General features: G+C 34.9%; 1 protein-coding gene across 3 annotated transcripts in view; it reads left to right on the forward strand.

Annotated features, from left to right (window-relative positions):
- Positions 1–20,900, forward strand: part of PRKAA2 (protein kinase AMP-activated catalytic subunit alpha 2) — a 64,811-nt gene that overhangs the window by 3,035 nt on the left and 40,876 nt on the right. The window contains exon 1 of one of the 3 annotated variants that reach the window (XM_032604571.1): positions 15,495–15,555. The exons of the other annotated variants lie outside the window; for them this stretch is intronic. Within the exon in view, the coding sequence (XP_032460462.1) occupies positions 15,549–15,555 (7 nt within the window). The 5' untranslated portion in view covers positions 15,495–15,548. Of the gene's footprint in view, positions 1–15,494; positions 15,556–20,900 lie in introns of those variants that run through there. 3 annotated transcript variants of the gene reach the window in all.

The following is a 20,900-nucleotide window of genomic DNA, read 5'->3' on the forward strand; positions in this document are numbered from 1 at the left end:
CACGTTCTGCCTATGCAGTCACCCGTTGATGGCCATTGTTTTCCATTTGGGGCTATTACAAATAATGCCACCACAAATGTTCACATGCAAATGTTTGTGTGGACATACGTTCTTGGACACATTGGGTAGATACCTAAGAGCGGAATTGTTGGGTCATATCATGGTTTTATTTTTAGCTTTGGGGGAAACTGCAGACTTTTCCAGAGTGGTTGTACCATTTTACAATCCCACCAACAATGTATGAGGGTTCTTATTTCTCCAAATCCTAAGATTTGTTTATTGTCTTATTATAGCTGTTCTAGGAGGAGTGAAATGGTACCTCCTTGGGTGAAATGTCTGTTCATATATTTAGTTCATTTGTTGAGTTGTTTGTTGTAAGTTGAGTTTATAAGAATCTTTTTTTTATAAATTCTGGATACAAGTCCCATACTGCAAATATTTTCTCCAGGTCAGTTGTGTGACTTTTCATTTTCTTAATGGTGTCTTTTAAAGTATAAATGTTTTGAATTTTTATGAGGTCCAGTTTATTGACTTTTTTCCTTCTATGGACGATGCTTTTGGTGTTATATTTAAGAAATCTTTACTTTGGGTTTCAAGGATTTGCTCATATTTTTTTTTTAAATAAATGTTTTATTAGCTCTTACATTTACGTCTATGACCCATTTTGAGTTAAAATTTGAATATGGTGTAAGATGAGATTCTAAGGCCAACGTTTTGAATATGGATATCCAATTGTCCCAGCACCGTTTGTTGAAAATACATGCATTTTTATTTGGTATAGAGTTAGACTTTGTAAATTTAATTTCTACTAAAAAACTTAGTAGTAAATGATTTAGTTTTATATGGCTGTAAAAACATGGAAATGGAGGAGTGATGAATATTTTATGTGCCTTCTCTCTTAACTGTTGTTATTTACAGATATTGAAAGTTTAACTTCAGTTGTTGATGTATCAATTTACAGACCAAAGTTAGGTACAGTAAACAAAAATGGAAATAACTAGTTTTCATTTAATAGTACTGGTTTCAAGCTATTTTTAAAAAGCGTATGGAAATCCTTCTATTTGTTGATAAATAATTGAAGCCTTATTTAAAATATTTTAAACTGATTTTTCTCCATTGTTCTAGTGTAAGAGTACAAGGGGAGTGCTTATGGAAACAGATTATGTGGGCTGACAGGGTTTAGAAGTAATGCTTTTTATCTACTTAATTTTTTTTCTGTATATTGATTGTTTTGGTTCTTACTCTTTCCAGGGTAAGGTAGAACTTCTATTTAAGAGCTCTTGTAATTAGACTTGCTCGGTTCTTATCTAAATAATGAACGTGATAGAAATTCTAGAATAGATCTGGTGTTTGTGTTATACACTGGTTGGAGAAAAAAATGTTTTTAATATAATGGTAATTATTTGTTTAAAAAGAAGCCTGTATTTTTGAGGTGAGAACTGATAGATTTGGTTTATGAAATAATTACTCTTCATTGGAATTGTACAACATAGGATCCTTTGTAGTCAAAGTAGCCTTTTCTAGTCAACAGGGTCTCATCAAGGCATTACTTTTTCTGTTTTTCAGATAGTTATGTGCATGGCTCACAGAACAGGCTTTCAAGAAATTAAGTAAATATTTTATTAATACCCCACTTATTTTTTAGATAACAGGAAAGATAAGCAAATGGAAAAAATTTTATTAATTTTTTTAAACAAGTAGTGTTACTTTTTTGAAATGTAAGTAGCAAGTCCTAAATGGTAAATCAGATTTTGGACAACTACCTGGTCAGTTGGTGGGCCTCAGAGTTACACCTATGGTATTTGGGGCCCACACTGGCATTGTTTTTGACTCTCATGTAGTATCAAGGCCCTAAACAAGACATTTAACCTCTCTGGGCTTTGTTTTCTTCTTCTCCTAAAGCACAGCACTAGAACGTGAAATTTGTGAGGTCTTTTACAACTTATTTTTTAAAGATTTAATTTCAAAAAATGGGAACGTTTAATTGTTTCTTCTGGCTTAATGGAAATTTGAATTACCGAAGACCAGAGCTGAAATAAAGATGTAATATAAAGCAAAAGAAAAGGGAAACACATTTGTAACACTTTAGTGATAAAAGCTACAACTTGAATCAGTTCTTACTATGTTTACTATATATGCAATTGATTTTTATTTATTCCCCAGAGTAATCCCTCATTTGATATTATCTCCATTTTACTAATGTAGATATTGAGAATCAGCTACTTTAAGTAATTTGCCCAAGGTCATGGTGCTAGTAAGTGGCAGAAATGGCAAACTCAGGGTTCTCTGATGCAAGTCTGTGGTATATGGAATGGAAAGTAAAAATGCATAGTGTGATATCGTGTGAGTTTCAAACCTACAAGGATATAAGTTTTACATGTCCATAGATATTTATCAAGGATTAAGAAAATGAGATTTAAATGTATTTATTTTAATCCACATTTACAGCCAATAACAGTTTTTTTGAAACTCCATGTGGATGGTTAAAAATTATATTTTCATATAAATTTTACTCTGGTGCCTTAATCCATTCCATTTTTTACATGACAAATTTACTGAATTCTGACAGTTTTAACCCAAATTTTAAAAAATACCAGGTATTTCAGGGTTCCCCCCCCATTATGAAAATAACCTTGACTAAAGATTACCAGTAACCTTTAGTAAACAGACTAAAGAGAATTTGTAAAAAAAATAACTTGATGTTGTAGGAAGAAAGAACATTGGTTTAGGAAGGCATTAGCTGGGGATTTTAATTCCATACCACAGCCAGTTATATGAATTTAGGAAAACCATTAAACTTCTCTGAGCCTGTTTCCTCCTTTGTAAAATGGCAATAACAACACTTGGCCTACCTGCTTTCTAGAATTTTTTTGAGGATTAAATGAGTTGAGGCACTAAAATGGCTTTAAAAAATAAATTGCCGTACAAATAGATGGCACTGTTGTGGAGATGACTAGATACACGGCCATTGTGAGTGAATCCTGCACCTTGTGTGAGGTGTTAATAAGTGTTTGCTGATTGCAATTCTGATTGCAACATTGAGACAGAGCTTTTGTAATCTTCCCCTATTTTTTGGTTGCCTGCATTGGAAAGTTCCCAATGACTAATTCGTTTGTGCTATATGATAATTATTAATGTTTATATTAAAAATGCAGTATCTTTTTTGGTTAAGCCATGAAATTTGTTTTTTCACAAATATGGAAAATGAATAAAATAAAAATGAAGTGGAAATAACTGAATGTTCATGTAAGTTGCTAGCTGAACTGATTTTACTTTTGAAAATATGCAAATTCTAAACAACTGTTAAACAATACTTCCAAATAATGAAGCTATATATTTTCTGAAATACTAGAACATTAGTGTTAGAATGAAAATCAGTTCATCATATCTCTCAAACAATTAAGTGAACAGTGTGCTATTTAGGGTTTTGTTTTTTGTTTTTGCTGATCTATATATTGTTTTTTATGATTTCAACATAGGTAATTTTGTCCTTAGTGCTGCATGGATTTTGTTCATTTTGTGTAATCCATTGACTCTCAAAAGATATTTTTCCATAGGAAACAATGTTATAAATGATGGATAGATTTCAGGTGAAGAACACAAAGGCAACATGGTATATAAGTAGAGAGAACACTGGATTTTAGAAGACCTGGTGTGGAAGTTTGCTGTTATATAAGCCAGCTATGTGGCCTTAAGCCAAAGTCACTTGATCTCTGAAAAAGGGAATAAGACTGTATGTTTTTTTATACTGTTGAGAGTAGTACAGGAGAAAATGTAGGTGAAAAGATTCAAGTACTTAACTTTTAAGTACTTTATATATACTTGGGTCCTATTATGTACTTAAACCTGTAATTTGCTGAACTCTGAGAATAATCTGTGATCTGGTTCTGAGACCAGAATTTATTTGATGATGATGAGGAAGAGTTTACTATCTCCTGTTTTATTTTTCCCTGGTCTTCTTTCCTATTTCATTTGAATATGTTCATTAATCTAATTCTCTAGACACTGCTCACTTATCACCATCTTCTGTACACCATGTGTATGCATGCAATGCATATATGCAAACATGTAACAGATGTATATTCCAGGTCTCATGGTTGTGATCGTAGAACTCTTGGAAGATGGAGGCAAAGCTGGAACAGGGAGGAGGATGTGAGCAGCAGTTGGCAGTTTTTACGTGTGGCTTGTTGTCAAGGTTCTACTTACAGTAGAACCAAAATAATACATGCAGTTCATTTTTTGTAGAACTATGGAAAATGCAGACTCTGAACTAAAAACGCCTTTCTACAAACTTTCTCCTAACGTATTTATGTAAATTAGAAAGGATTTTTGTAATTGATCATGTACTGAGGAAATTACTTCAGTTCTGTGGACTCTCTCCCTTTCCCATGCTGACACAGCACTGCTTTATCTAGGTTTTTTTTGTGTTTTGTTTGTTTGTTTGTTTTTTTGTAAGAACATGCCAAAATATTCACTTACCTCGTGGTTCATGTTAGCCTTCCTTAAAGCATTTCGTATTGTTTTGTAATGATAACACTGCCCCATTTATTCTGAGATTCCTGTGGTTTCCTTGATAGAGAAAATATTTTATAGAGAAAGCAGTTAATTTTTTGAAGCCAGGTAGGTAATTTAATTGGATCTAACAGAAGATCTAATCTCAAATCCTTCAAGAGATAATGAGAAAGTGGGGGCACAAGACCCCTAAAATACTGAATGGATTATGAAAGTGAGAGCCAATCTCCCTAGTATATTTATTAGATGCAAATATAAGAGCAAACACTTTGAATCAAGTTGAATAGATTTTTATCTCTTATTTAAACCATTGAAATGCATGTGCAAAGTAATGTGTTTATTTTGAAAGGTGGTGAACCATTTTATTTTTAGTTTGGTGTTATTAAGGAAAGAATTTGAGGCAGCTCTTATCTCTGCTAATAATAGAAACCTTCACCCCTTCAAGGGAACAGTATTCTTGCTTAAGTGGTGTCTTATGGTTAACAGTGTTTGCCTCTGATAAATTTTACTGTATTTCTTTTGGTGGTGCTTTAGTTTTTAAAGTGTTAATAATTCTTTTTTTTATTTGCCCTTAGTTTTTTTAAATAGCCTTTTATATAATCATCAAATCTTGCTGTAATGTCTCTTATCCTGAATGTTTATGTATCAATTTATTAAAATACTTTTTTTAGAATCTTTTTTCTTCATAGTATTTTGTACATTTTACATGCTATTAAAAACATAATGAGCAGTATGTTCTCATTTAACATCTCTCAATTTCTAAATTATAAATTAATTATAAGTTATCTAGCTATCATAATTGAAAATAATGGAATTAAAATTTTAAATATACCATAAATTTTTCTAAATTCTTACTTTACTTGATAAATACCATAAGTATTAGTTATTTAATTTTTGTTTTTAATGTGTTAGAGCATAACTTGGTACCATATGTATTCCATAATTGACTTCAGTTCTTCCAGATTTAGTTAATGAAATAATAGAACGAATATATATTAAGCATCTACCATGTTTAGTCATATTGGATTTTAAGCAAACTATTTTTACCGGTGTTAAAAATGTGGCAATGATACTACAACAGATGATTTACTAATTTAAAATAAAGAGGAAAATATTCATCACAGAATTTACTTAAACGATTCTTCTCTCACATTTGAATTCTAAATCAAATATGATATGATGAATCCACCTTTTACTCAGATTTATACCAGGCCCTCTTAGTGCTCTACCAATTCACAGTTGGGTAGTATAACAGTTATACTATATGCTGTAAATTTGCTTTTAGTAAGAAATTTGACTTTGTGTCTTACGGTAGCTTTTCGGATAAGATAAAGAAATGTGCTCTGAATGTCTTATTGCTGCTGAACAACTATTCCCAGAGAATTTAGGAGTCATTCTAAAGGGAAATCTTTGTCGTTTATTCTATTTAATAGGTATAGTAAGATTTCCTATTTGGGGTAGTACAAAGTTAGATGAGATAATTAATAGACAAAGAATCAGAATTTAAATTTGTATCGACTGCTTGAATTGCTAGGTAGAGTTTAATAGGGATAAGTGTCAAATCTAGCACTTGGTTAAAAACAGAAACAAAAAACAGGTGCATGAAAGAGTAGAACAGTTGACAGCAGTTCCTAAGATGTTGGAAGTTCTGTCTGACCATGAGTTTTGGAAATATATATTATGAGTGCTTAAATGTAAAAATTGTTATTGGATAGAAAATAGACATATGGCGGCCATATTAGTTGATAGTTGTAGAGGTAGTATAGTTCTGTACTTCATATTAAGCCAAATTTTGAATATTGGGTTTAGTTCTTGGTTCCACAATTTGGAAAAAATCTTAGCCAATTATGTTTCTTTCAGAGAATGATCATTATAACTAGGGGAGTGCAAAAAGTATGCCATATGAGGTATGGTAAAGAATATTTTTCATACTATGAGAAAACCTATTTTAAGTGTGATAGCTGTTTTTAGACAATTAAAGTACCATCATCTGGAAAAAGGAGTCCCCATATTCAGTGATGCTTTGGAGGATAGAACTGTGACTATTGAGTGAATGTTTTAAGGAGGCAAATTATAATCCAGAACAATGAGGATCTTTCTATCAAGGAGACTGTCTAGGAATGCTACAACTTATACCACACATCAGTTTTATTTCTGTTATTGACATACTTGCTTGGGTACCAGATGGCTACCAAGATCGTTGCCATAAAATTTCTAGTTTGAATGGAAAGTTGGCGTAGATAATCTATAAAGTTCTTTTTAACTTTAATATTCTGTTATTGTATACACATTTTTTTTCCAGTGTGATTGACTTCCATATCTGGCTATGATTTCTATCTTGCATCACATCAATTTTCTAGTTACAAACAATTAGAAAATCTGGAGAAAATTAAAAATCTGAAGGCAGTTAGGACTTGAGTGATCACTATCCCTGGGAGAAGAAAAATGCATTGGAGGGAGTCTGACATTTTATTTGGCTTTTCTCTTTGAGTCATTTGCCAATTTGTAAAAATGGTAACTGTAAGAAGCCAAGCAGAGAGCAGTGGCTAAAAGGCACTGCAGAGTTTGAATCCTGGGGAGAACAACAGCTGGAGTTCATAACTTATCAAGGAGGAGAGTCCCAGGTAACCATTTGGGTTTTGGTTGCAACCCCCTGAAGACTGAAATCCTTAGAATCAGCTTAATCCTAGACTTATTAAGATGATCTGCCTCCTATCTTTATTCTCTGTAGGGAAATAAAATCAGGTGGACCCTCTACAGTTTTTCACACACAGTGTTTAACATTCCAGGAGACAAGGCCAAGAAACTAGAAAAAAACCCTCTAGGGATTCAGATATTAAAGCTATCAGACATGGATGTTAAAATAACTGTGATTGGAGTTATGTCAGCATCATGGTGGTGTGAGTTGTTCCTTTTCTCTCTGCCCTTCAATTTACATCTAACTGGACATGCATAACAACAACAGCAACAACAAAAAACGCTTCTGCATAGCATACCAGGACACTCAAGAGATCCATCCATCTGTGTACCTGAAAGTGGGTAGATTGGACTGCGGAAGAGGCTGTGGAGTGAGGGAATGGTGGCAGCAGGTCTAGCCATGGGCCAGCACAGACCATTTTGGCAGAGGAGGTGAGGGTGAAGGTGGTCAGGGGGGTCTGCCCACCTCTGCATGCTGCAGCTGCAGGAGCTTGTTGCTCTCTCTGAGGAGAGACCTCAGTGACTGGGGGAGCGAAAGGAAAGGGAATTAGGCAGACAAAGAAAATTGAAGGAAAGCATCTCCCGCTGTTGGTCCTAGGATTCTGGCAAGAGGACTGCCCACGGTTGCTGGCTGCCCATCCCCCCCCAGCCCCAAACTTGGGGATCCCTCTACTAGAATGTGGGCACACCCGAAGTCTGAAGTGCTTAATATACAGCTCCCTCACTGTGCCGCCAGCCACCCTCCCCTCTTTCATTTTTCTCCGACAGTTTTTGTTTTGTTTTGTTTTTATTGCACCACTCCCAACTCCCAACCTTAGAGATGAGTTAGCACTGGTAAGAGAAATGAAAAACCTGTGCTATAGCGCCACCTTCTGGAAAACAAGAGGAAGTCTTCTAATTACCAATGTACTGAACTGTTAGGAGCAAAGTAAACAAAGCCTTGCCTAAATAAAGGTGTTGCTACTTCAAATGTGGCAGCAAAGGCTCTTTTCATCAAACACCATGGAAAAAAATCATTGTAATATGGTATCACAAAAAGAAAGTGACAGTTTTCCAGCAACCAAACCCAAGGACATGGAATATTGTGATCTAACTGATAAAGAGTTGAAATTAGCTGTTATGAGGAAATTCAATGAGCTACAGGAAAACTTAGGCAATACAGTGATCTCAGGAATAAAATTAACAAACAGAAGGAGTACTTTACCAAAGAGATTGAAATTCTAAAAAGGAACCAAACAAATTCTGTAGCTGAAGAACTCAATAAGTGGGATGAAGAATTAGAATGCAGTGGAAATAGAGCAGATCAAATGGAAGAAGGAATTAGTGAGCTCAAGGACAGGAATATAGAGATGATTGAGGTGGCAGAGGAGAGAGAAATAAGATTTTTTAAAAGTGAAGAAACCCTGCAAGAATTCTTGGACTTCATCTGATGAGCCAAAAGAAGGAGAAGAGAGAGAAAAGGGAGCAGAGGATCTATTAAAGAAATAATATCTGAGAACTTCCCAGACCCAGAGAAGGAACTAGATATACAAGTCCACAAAGCTAATAGAACCACTAATTATTTCAAGACATTCTGCAAGACAGATTATATTAAAGTTGTCAAAGGTCACTGATAATTTTAAAAGATGGCAAGGAAAAATAGTAGCCTACAAGATTACCCTCATTAGGCTATCAGCAGATTTCTTAGGAGAAACTCTTATAGGCCAGGAGAGAGTGGAATGACATATTCAAAATACTGAAAGATAAAAGCTGCCAACCAGGAATATTCAATTTGGCAAAATGATCCTTCATATATGAAGGAGAAATAAGGGCTTTCCCAGTCAAACGAAAGCTGAGGCAGTTCACCACTAGACTTGCCTTACAGGAAATGTTGAAAAGAGCTCTTCAAGCTGAAATGAAAGATGAAAATACACAAAGCTCTGATTAAGATGTTAGACAGAAAACTAACCTTTTTTAGAATAGTATATTAAACTCTTAATTAGAGTATAAAGTTTAAAGGAAAAGAACTGTAGCTGCCACAACTTGTAATCACCGCATAAAAAGATAATTTGTGATGTCAAAAACGTAAAAGAGGAAGAGTAAAAGAATGGAACCTTCATAGGCAAATGAAGATAAATTGCTATCAGCAGAAAAAGGACTATTTTATCTATGAAATGTTTCATGTAAGTTTCATGGTACCCACAAAGCAAAAATCTAGAATGGAGATTGAAACATTAAAAAAAAAGGGGAGGGACTTCCCTGGCAATCCAGTGGTAAAGAATCCACCTTCCAATGCAGGGGACGCAGGTTCGATCCCTGGTTGGGGAACTAAGGGATCCATGGAGCATCCATCCATGCCGTGGAGCAACTAAGCCCGCGTGCCACAACTATTGAGCTCGTGCGCCTCAACAAGAGAGCCTGCATGCCACACACTACAGAGCCCACTCTCTCTGGAGCCCACATGCGACAACTACAGAGCTCAGGTGCCCTGGAGCCCGTGTGCCACAACTAGAGAGAAGCCCAGGAGCTGCAACTAGAGAGAAACCCGAGCAGACCATGCACCGTAATAAAAAGATCCTGTATGCCTCAACAGAGATCGTGTGTGCTGCAACTAAGATCCAACGCAGCCACAAAAAACAAGGAAAATAAATATTTTTTTAAAAATGGGAGACTGAGCAAATCACCATGAAAAATCACCAACTTATAAAGGTAGACAGAAACAGAAGGCAAAAGAAACAGTGGTGAGATAAAAATAACAGAAGATAAAAATAAAATGGCAGTAGTAAATTCTTACATATCAGATAATCACCCTAAATGTAAATGGATTGAACTCACCAATCCAAAGGCACAGTGTGGCTGGATGGATTAAAAAAAAAAAAAAAGACCCAATTATATGTGACGTACAGGAGACTCTTTAGCTCTGAAGACACACAAAGGCTCAAAGTGAAAGGATGGATGATGATATTCCAAGTAAATGGCAACCCAAAGAAGGTGGGCGTAACCATACTTATATCAGACAAAATAGACTTCAAGTCAAAAAGTGTAAGGAGAGACAAGGTCACTGTATAATGATAAAGGGGCCAGTATATCAAGAAGATATAACAATCATAAATATATATGCTCCTAACATGCAAGCACCAAAATGTATTAAGCGAATAATAACAGATCTTAAGGGAGAAATAAACAATAATACAATAATTGTAGGGGACTTCAGTATTCTACTATCAACAGTGGATCATACAAACAAATTCAACAAGGAAATGTTGGAATTGAATCATACTTTAAAACAAATGGACATGTACAGAACATTCTATCCAACAGCAGCAGAATACACATTCTTAAGTGCACATGGAACATTCTCCAGGATAGATAATATGATAGGCTACAGAACAAATCTTAACACATCTAAGATTGAAATCATACCATCTTCTCTGATCACAATGGTATGAAACTAGAAATCAACAAGAAGAAGATAGTGAAAAGATCTAAAAATATATGAAAACTAAACAACACACTTATAAGAAACCATTGGGTCAAAGAAAAAAGGGAAATAAAAAGTCTTGAGACAAATGAAAATGGAAATCATTATATCAAATATTGTGGGATGCAGCAAAAGCAGTTCTGAGAGGAAAATTTATAGCAATATACACATATACTAAGAAATTAGATCTCAAATAAACAACCTAACTTCATACCTCAAGGAATTAAAAAAAAAAGATCAAATTAAGCCCAAAGTTAGTAGAAGGAAGGAAATAATAAAGATCAGAAAGGAAAACAATGAAATAGAGACCAGAAACACATAGAAAGGATCAGTGGAACTGATAGCTGGTTCTTTGAAAAGATAAACAAAATTGACAAACCTTTAGCTAGACTAAGAAAAATAAGACTCAAGTAAAATTAGAAATGAAAGAGGAGATATTACAGATGACTACAGAAATATGGAATCATAAGAGACTGTTATGAATAGTTATATGTCAACAGATTACGTAAAGAAATTGATGCATTTTTAGAAACACAGAACCTACCAAGACTGAATCAGTACTGGAATCCTAGCTAGAGCAGTTAGGCAAGACAAAGGAATAAAAGGCATCCAAATTGGGAAGGAAGAAGTAAAATTATCACTTTTTGCCGATGATATGATCTTACATAAAAATCCTAGAGTCAGTCAAGAAACTGTTGGAATGAATCAACAATTTCAGTAAAGTGGCAGGATACAAAATCAACATACGGAAGTCAATTACATTTCTTTTCACTAATGATGAAGCATCTGAAATAAAGAAATAAAGGAGACTCTCCCAGTCACAATAGCATCATAAACAATAAATGCTTAGGAATAAACTTACCCAAGGAAATGAAAGCTCTATACAGTGAAAACTATGAGCCTTTGCTGAAAGAAATCGAAGACACAAACAAATGGAGATACATCTTGTGTTTATGGGTTGGAAGAATTAATAGTGTTAAAATGGCCGTACTATCCAAAGCCATCTGCAGATTCCATATAGTTACCATCAAAATGCCAAAGCCTTCTTCACAGAAATAGAAGAAAAAAACCTTAAAGTTTATGTGGACCCACAAAAGACTCTGAATGGCCAAAGAAATCCTGAGGAAAAAAATAAAGCTGAAGGTATCATACTTAGGAATTTGAATCAAAACAATATTTTACTGGCATAAAAATAAGCACATTGACCAATGAAACAAAATAGAGAGCCCAGAATTAAATTCCAGCATGTATTGTCAACTAATTTTCAACAAGGGAGCCAAGAATACCCAGTGGGGAAATGATAGTCTCTTCAATAAATGGTGCTGAGAAAACTGAAGAAGCGCATGCAGGACAATGAAATTGGAACCCTCTTTCACAAAAATTAACCCGAAATAGATCAAAGACTTAAACAAAAGACCTGATATTATAAAACTCCTAGAAGAAAATGTAGGGAAGAAGCTCATTGATTTTGGTTTTGGCAATGATTTTTGGACATGATGCCAAAAGCACAAGCAACAAAAGCAAAAATCAGCAAATGGGACCACGTCAAACTCAGTAGCTTCTGCAGAGCAAAAGAAACAGTTAACAAAATGAGATAACAGATTTGAAAAAATGTTCATAGATGTTCTCACTCCAGATGAGCAATAGAATCTTCCAGAAACACCCCCAAAGCTTCTTAAATCATCTGTAGGTTTATAGAATGGGAGAAAATTTTTGCAAACCACATATGGGATAAGGGGTTAATATCCCAAATATATGAAGAATGCAGTCTCCTTAATAAGAAAGCAAACAATTCAGTGAAAAAATGGGCAGAAGAACTAAATAGACATTTTTCCAAAGAGGACCTGAAAATGGACAACAGACATGAAAAGATGCTCAACATTGCTAATCATCAGGGAAATGCAAATCAGAACCACAATGAGATATCACTTCACACCTGTTATAATGGCTGTCATCAAGAAGACAAGAGACAACAGGTGCTGGTGAAGATGTGGTGAAAATGGAACCTTTATACTTGTTAGTGGGAATGTAACTTGGTCCAACCACTGTGGAAAATGATACAGAGGTTCCTCAAAACATTAAAAATGGATCTACCATATGATCCAGCAATTCCTCTTCTAGGTATATTCCCAAAGGAAAAGAGAACAGGATTTTAATGAGATATATGCAATCCAATTTTTATTACAGCATTATTCACCATAGCAAAAATATGGAAACAGCCCAAATGCTCATCAATAGATGAATGACTGAAAAATTGTGGTACATGTACACAATGAAATATTATTCAGCCATGTGAGAGGAGGATATCCTCCAATTTGTGACAATATGAGCGTATTATGCTAAGTGAGATAAGTCAGAGAAAGACAAGTATTGTATCATGTCATTTATATGTGGAATATAAAATGTTAAACCTGTAAAATACAGAGTAAAGTGGTTGTTACCAGAGGATTGGAAGGGGGGATAAGAGTGATGGTATTTAAGGATACAAACTTGTAATGAATAGTAAATAAGCCATAGAGATCTAATTCACATTATAATTAATATAGACAATGATACTCTAATTATATAATGTGATAAATATTGCTGTGTAGAAAAACATATTACAACATGTAAGTGTATCAAAGTAACATGTTATACATCTTAAATTTACACAATATTGCATGTCAAATTTATTCAATTAAAAAATAATTGTGATTAATATGTTCAAGGTGGAGAATTTTAGCAGAGAACAGGAATCTATAAAAATAACCCAAGGAAAACTCAGTGCACCCCTTGTGCAGGGCTTAGAAGCTGCATGCATTTGATGTGGTTACTGTTTGAGACTTCTGAATGCTGGAGTAGATTGTATCCATCTACAACCTAGTCTCCCTGTGTGATTGATTAAGGGTCTAGGAAGCAGCGACTGATCTTTTAAGGACTCCTGATAAAGATGTGTTTGATTTTGCCATGCTGATAGACTGTTTCCAGTCCTAAGTCCTTCCAAAAAGCTAAGTCTTCAGATTACTACCTGTTGTGTCCTGTGAGTATGAATGTCATTTTGAACCCAAGACCATTGATGATCTTGCAGAGTAGGCACTTCCACAGTTCCAGAAGAGGAAGGGAGAGGGAGTGGGGCAGAAGCAATATCTGAAGAGATAATGGGAGAAAGTTTTCCAAAATGGATAAACACATCAAGCCACAGATTCAGAAGATACATGAACGCTAAGCAGAATAAATATAAGAAAACCATTCCTAGGCACATCATTGGAAAACTGCTCAAAACTGTTTTTTTGTTTTTGTTTGGTTTTGTTTTTGCTTGAGACTCTCCTGTAACGGAGTGGACTTCATCTGTCTATGCAGAGATGGGGGAAAATGTTCAGAGAAAATGTTAAAGTAGCCAAAGGATAAAAAAAAGGCATATTGTTTTCCAAGGAACAAAAATAAGCAGACTTTCTCAACAAAAACAATGAAAGCAAGGAAGCGGTGGAGTGATATCTTCAGAGAGGTGAAAGAAATGAACTGCTAACCTATAATTTTGTACCCAGTAAAAATATTCTTCAAAATTAAAGGCACAATACATTTTCAGGTAAGCATAAACTGAGAGAATATGTCTCCAGCAGACCTACAGTAAAGGGAACACCAGAGGGAAATTCTTCAGGCAGAAAAATAGGTGATGCTTTCCCAGATGGAAGCAAGAGTACAAGAACAAATGAAGACCGTTGGAAAGGGTAAATATGTGGATAACTAAATAGCTATTGACTATGTAAAGTAATAACATCTTGCGGGATTTAAAATACATGTAGGATTAAAATACAACAACAGAAAAGTAGGAGAGGAAGCATAGAGTTAAAGTGTTCTAAAGTCCGTGCATTGTCTAGGAAATGGTGAAAACATTATATTAGATTCTATTAATGTCCAAGATGAATGTTGTAATCTCTAGGGTAGCCACTAAAAGGAACACTTGGAGAGACCTTTAAATTATTCCACAATTCTACTTTCAGGAGAAATTCTATGGAACATAAAATGATATTCAGTAAATATATTCAAAAACAAAAATTATTCAGGTAGGGGCAGTTGATGGGCATAGAAGGGGAGATGTTTGAAGACAGGAAAAGGAAGGAGAGTGAACAAGAGGGAGACAAAGCATATAGAATAAGAGAAACACAGAAAGAGAATAGACACGTAAGGACCAGAGTTGGAAAGAGAAGAGAGGGGATGATTTAAGAAGCTTTGGGAGTGTTTCTGGAAGATTCTGTTGTTCATCTGGAGTGAGAAACATCTATGAACATTTTTTCAAATCTCTTATCTCTGACCTGAATGCTAATACTTTCTCCAGCAGTTTTAAATAATCTCTTCTATACCAGAAAACTTTTTCCCTGACTCTATGTAAATGATTCATCTTAAATGATTCTGTAAAAAGTAAGTTGATTCTCCTGTGGAATTCTTGATTGACTTACGTTTTAAAGAAGTACTTTAAAATTATAGTCCAAGCCAGTATAAACACAGGTTTCAAAAATAAAGCAGAATACAGCATATCATGTAATCAGTTCTCAAAGAAGGTAGCTTCAGAACAAGCCTTTGCTAAAAAAGAAAAATCACATCCTCAGGCCCTTCCTGATCTGTTCAGATTAGTTTTCCCACCTTCACCCCAGTCATTCTTGTTATTCCCAGTACTCTGCTTGATTTTCATTTTTTTATCATTCTATCACCATTATTATATGTTCGTTTATTGTTTATATTCTCCTCCAGAATACAAGTTCCATTTATACCTGCATTTCAGCATCTGGAGCAATGGCTAGTACACATTAGACCCTCAGAAGAGATTTGTTGATTGAGTGAATGAACAAATGAATGTTCAGGCCAACAGGGAGTAAAAACAACTAAGAGAAGAAGGTCTTCAATGATATGTGAGTTTGTTCTCTCAGTAAAAATCTAGTGCATGTTGCATATTGTATTATGGGATTATTTCAGTCTGCAATTTATTTTCTTGACATTAGGCAGTTCTTAAAGAACAACTTTCATATATATGATCCATAGCAAAGGCCACAGCCCTACCCCAGCCTGCATTTGAGCTGAACATAGCAATTCTTCTTCCTTGATTTTTCTCACTCCGTCCCTTTACTGTGCCCTGATTTCTCAGCTGAAATGCTGGACATAAAAGGATAAACATGCAGGTAAGCACTCTTGACGTGTTATCATCAAGAGAGCCTGGTTATTGGGAGGCAAAGTAATGTGAGTTTTGAGCTTGTGTGTTGGAGGCAGATAAACCTTGCTCCTCATTGTTCTCTAATTCTAGTTCCTTCATCTGTAAACTAGGGGTAATGTTTACTTTTAGGGTTCTGGGGAATAAATTAAGATTTGTATATAAGGTGCCCATAGTACTTTTTTAATCAGTGGTATATCAAAACAGGAAATCTTTTGCTTCCTGTTCATAACTGTCCTTTAGAGAATTTTAAAGGACTTTCAAGGAAAGGAAATTTTGAGAAAAGCAATGAGACTGTTTTGTTTCACCGTGGGCAAAGAAGAAAGGAGGCTTGTGTTATTTTCGCAGGAGTCTGCTGAAGGTAGGGGTCAGGCCGTGTGTGCATCAGATGACACTCCTGACTCCCAGAATGAAGGCTCTTGATACAAATGAGTAAGGGTGGCTGATGCCACACAAGGCCCTGCTTGCTGACACATGGTGTCCCTTGGCTTGTAATAGCCTAGGTATGGATATAGTGTCATCCAAACATTCTTTCTTAACATTTTAAATTGAATTGTACCATGTATGTAAAGCGGTACATACATTCCAAGTGATTTCTTACATAAATCCTCAATGAATTTTCACAGACTGAACATAGACATATAACCACTACTTAAAGGCACAAAAAATGACCAGTATCACACAAGCCCCCCACCTTTGTCCCATTTTAGTTAACGTTTCCATCTTCCACCCCCACCAAAGGTCACCACTATCCATGGCTTATAAATAGTTTCATCTATTTTTGAACTTCATAGAAGTATAATCATATTTCTCTCATTTATTTAACTTAAGATTATGTTTGTGAGATTTACCCACGTCATTGCATGTAGTTGTAATTCACTCATTCTCATTGCTGTATAGTATTACATTAAGACTATACCATTATTTATACATACTGTATAATAATAACAATTCAAATTATACATATTATACAGTTTGTAGCCTTTATAGAAGAATGACATTTTGACAGTTCTTTGAGCCTCAAATATAAATAGATTATAATTTAGACCTAAAATACACAATAGTTTATTTTTTGATTGTTCTTTTATTGGATTTTAATAAAGGATTTCTATTCAATTAGGTTTTATTAAAATATTTTAATAAATCTTAATTAGATTTAGTTGTTTCTTTATTAGCTATATTACTGTTCTAAATTATGATATTAAAATTGAATGAAGTATTTTAAATGAATTAATATGGAATAATATATAGGAAGAGAAGTGTTCCAAGTTATTTTTCATAAAATTATAGGGTCCATGCTTGTGGTAAAAAACGCCAGACTTCATTGGGAATGATACTGGACATTAGAAAAATTATAGTCTTTGTGCAAAAAATCATGTATTTACAACTCCATAATACAGCCATAAGAAGTCCTGCGTCTTGTGTATCAAGAAAAGCTGGAAAGCATCCAGAAAATGACAACTAAAATCAAGAGGCTAGAGTGGCTTAAAAGATTTATACCCTTAAAAGATGTAGTGTGGAATGATCCCTGGGGATATAATTACAAAAATCTTAGAATTGGAAGGGGAATTAGGCTTGATCTAGTCCAACCTGTTAGTTAATGCAGGAATTTATCTTATGGTGATCTTGACAAATGGCTGAGCTTCCTCTGTTTGAATATTGGATGGTGCATGCTGCTGGGTTTTAATTCCAGCCCTGCTACTTCATAGCTGAACGAATGTGGGCAAATTCTTAACTTCTCTGTGCCTCATTTTCTTGGCTTACCGCTTATTGCCAACCCTGGCAATAGAAAAAGACTACAGGGGACCTGATCTCCAGCCCCCTCCCATCTAGTATTGAGAGATGAACTGAAAAATCAATAAATGTTAGTGTTACACATCCTGTGAAAAAAAGGATACTCAGGGTACAGTAGTAACATTAAAAAATTTTAATGTTTTAATTTTCAGTATAGGCTTGAGTGGTGAAAAAGGAGGTGAGAGGGGCTTCGTAGAGCAGAGGACTCTGTTGAAAGAATTTGTATTGATTATTCCCAGTTTTGCTCCTAGAACAATATAAAACAGTTTTATTCTTTCTTCTGTATAACAACTCTTCACCTTATCAAATGTAAAATTCTAAAAGGATAGATTGAGTAAGTATAGATTTTTCAATCGCTTTAGAGAGTATTTTGTATAATTTGAATAGAGTTTGGGAAAAACAAAATGGACCACTAATGAGTGATAATTTTGTAGAATCCTTTAATCCAAGAAATTGTATGGGCTATAAATTATAGTTTATTTCCATTAGTTCAGCAAAATGGGAAATTTGAAATAAGTTCAAACATTTTGCATTTTAAAGTATTCTGAATAGGGTATTATTGAGGTTCAGCTGTGAATGATAAGAATTTTCAAAGTTAAGAATAGCTTAAACAAGATAGTATTTTACTCTCTTGTAACAGTCTGAGCAGGTAGTTCCAGGCTTCAGATTAGATTTTATTAAAATATTTTAATAAATCTTAATTAGATTTAGTTGTTTCTTTATTAGCTATATTACTGTTCTAAATTATGATATTAAAATTGAATGAAGTATTTTAAATGAATTAATATGGAATAATACATAGGAAGAGAAGTGTTCTCTTCCTATATAGGAAGGGAGGGATGAAGGGATGAAGGAAGGGATGAAGGAAGGGATGAAGAAGCTGCTGCTAGAGACATTTCTGCTCGCATGTCATTGGCCAGAACATAGGTCACATGGCCATACCTAGTTACAGGAGATATTAGGATGCAGTCTCTACTCTGGGTAGACACGTGCACAGTTGTAATTTGGGAATCACATGTCTGGGAAGGAAGGCTGGAATAGATATTGGGGTACACCTAGCAGTGTGACAGAACTAATTTGTTCACTGCTTACATCCCAAGTGCCTATTAACTGCACTTGGTATGGAATACACCATAGTAGGCATTCATTAAATAGTCGTTCCATGGATGAGTGTTCTTTATTGCTCCTGTCAAAAGAGGTATTGAGCTGGATGTTTACTTATATACATGATAAATTATGGCAAATTTGTCCATCCTTGGTTTTTAAAAATGTTTTGTTTCTCATCTATGTTCTCCCTTCACAAATAAGGTATCCCTAACAGTTTTCAGACAGATCTGCTACCATACAGAATCAATTTTAGCTCCTTTATTGCTGATTGTCTTTCTCCCTACTAAAACTTGGAGACCTATTAAATCTCTCTTTACACGTGTCTTTGATCAACACAGTCCTGGCATGTAAATGGTGCTCAGTAAATGTTTTTAGATTGAATAAATGGATGTTAGTTAAACATTAATGAATCCAAGCCTTTTTTCCCCTGTTACTTCCATAGAAAATTTATAGCTGTAATACACAAAAAGAAATTCTTGGTGTTAAATCTGCTTATATTACAAGATTTTTAGGAATATTCATTCGGCTTTCAGGTAGGATGTGATTATGAGACAACTATCTGGATTTAATTAATTATAGCTAAGTACTAATTCACTTAATAAGTTATTAGGTAATAGAGGCTAGTATATTTCAGCAAAAAGAGGAGGTGTTCTTAATGCATTTGAATCTTTTGACCTCAGGTAACCAATTAGCTTATCAGTGTGCTTAAGTGTTTCAAGGGATGATGCCATTTCTTTTTTTTTAAATTTTATTGGAGTATAATTGATTTACAATGTTGTGTTAGTTTCAGGTGTACAGTACAATGATTCAGTTATACATATACATATGTTCATTCTTTTTCAAATTCCTGTCTCATAAAGGTTATCACAGAACATTGAGTAGAGTTCCCTGTGCTATATAGTAGGTCCTTGTTGGTTATCTATATATAGTAGTGTGTGTATGTGTATGTTAATCCCAAGCTCCTGATTTATCCCTCCCCCCAACGTTTCCCCTTCGTAAACCGTAAGTTTGTTTCTGACATCTGTAAGTCTTTTTCTGTTTTGTACATAAGTTCATTTGTGTAATTTTTTAAAAAAATGAGATTCCACAGATGAGTGATATCATATGAAATTTGTCTTTCTCTGTCTGACTTACTTCAATTTGTATGATAATCTCTGGGTCCATCGATGTTGCTGCAAATGGCATTATTTGGTTCTTCTTTGTGGCTGAGTAACATTCCATTGTATACATGTACCACATCTTTATCCATTTCTCTGTCGATGGACATTTAGTTTGCTTCCATGTCTTGGCTACTGTAAATAGTGCTGCAATGAACATTGGGGTGCACGTATCTTTTTGAATTATGTTTTCTCCAGATATATGCCTAGGAGTGGGGATTGCTGGATCATATGGTAGTTCTATTTTTTTTTTTTTTTTTTTTTTTTGTGGTATGTGGGCCTCTCACTGTCGTGGCCTCTCCCGTTGCGGAGCACAGGCTCCGGACACGCAGGCTCAGCGGCCATGGCTCACGGGCCCAGCCGCTCCGCGGCATGTGGGATCCTCCCGGACCGGGGTACGAATCCGTGTCCCCTGCATCGGCAGGCGGACTCTCAACCACTGCGCCACCAGGGAAGCCCCATCTATTTTTGTTTTCTAAGGAACCTCCATACTGTTCTCCACAGTGGTTGTACCAATTTACATTTCTACCAACAGTGTAAGAGGGTTCCCTTTTCTCTACACCCTCACCAACATTTATTGTTTGTAGTTTTTGATGATGGCCATTCTGACCGTTGTGAGGTGATACCTCATTGTAGTTGTGATTTGCATTTCTCTGATAATTAGTGATGTTGATCATCTTTTCATGTGCTTTTTGTCCATCTGTATGTCTTCTTTGGAGAAATGTCTATTTAGATCTTCCACCCATTTTTTGATGTTGGTTTTTTTTTTTCATTTTTGATCTGCATGAGCAGTTTGTGTATTTTGGAGATTAATCCCTTGTCAATCACATCATTTGCAAATATTTTCTCCCATTCTGAGGGTTGTCTTTTTGTCTCGTTTATGGTTTCCTTTGCTGTGCAGAAGATTTTAAGTTTAATTAGGTCCCATTTGCTTACTTTTGTTTTTATTTTCTTTACTGTATGTCATGGTTCAAAGAAGAATTTGCTGCAA

Source organism: Phocoena sinus, chromosome 1 (genome assembly GCF_008692025.1).
Source record: "Phocoena sinus isolate mPhoSin1 chromosome 1, mPhoSin1.pri, whole genome shotgun sequence".
Taxonomy (NCBI): domain Eukaryota; kingdom Metazoa; phylum Chordata; class Mammalia; order Artiodactyla; family Phocoenidae; genus Phocoena; species Phocoena sinus.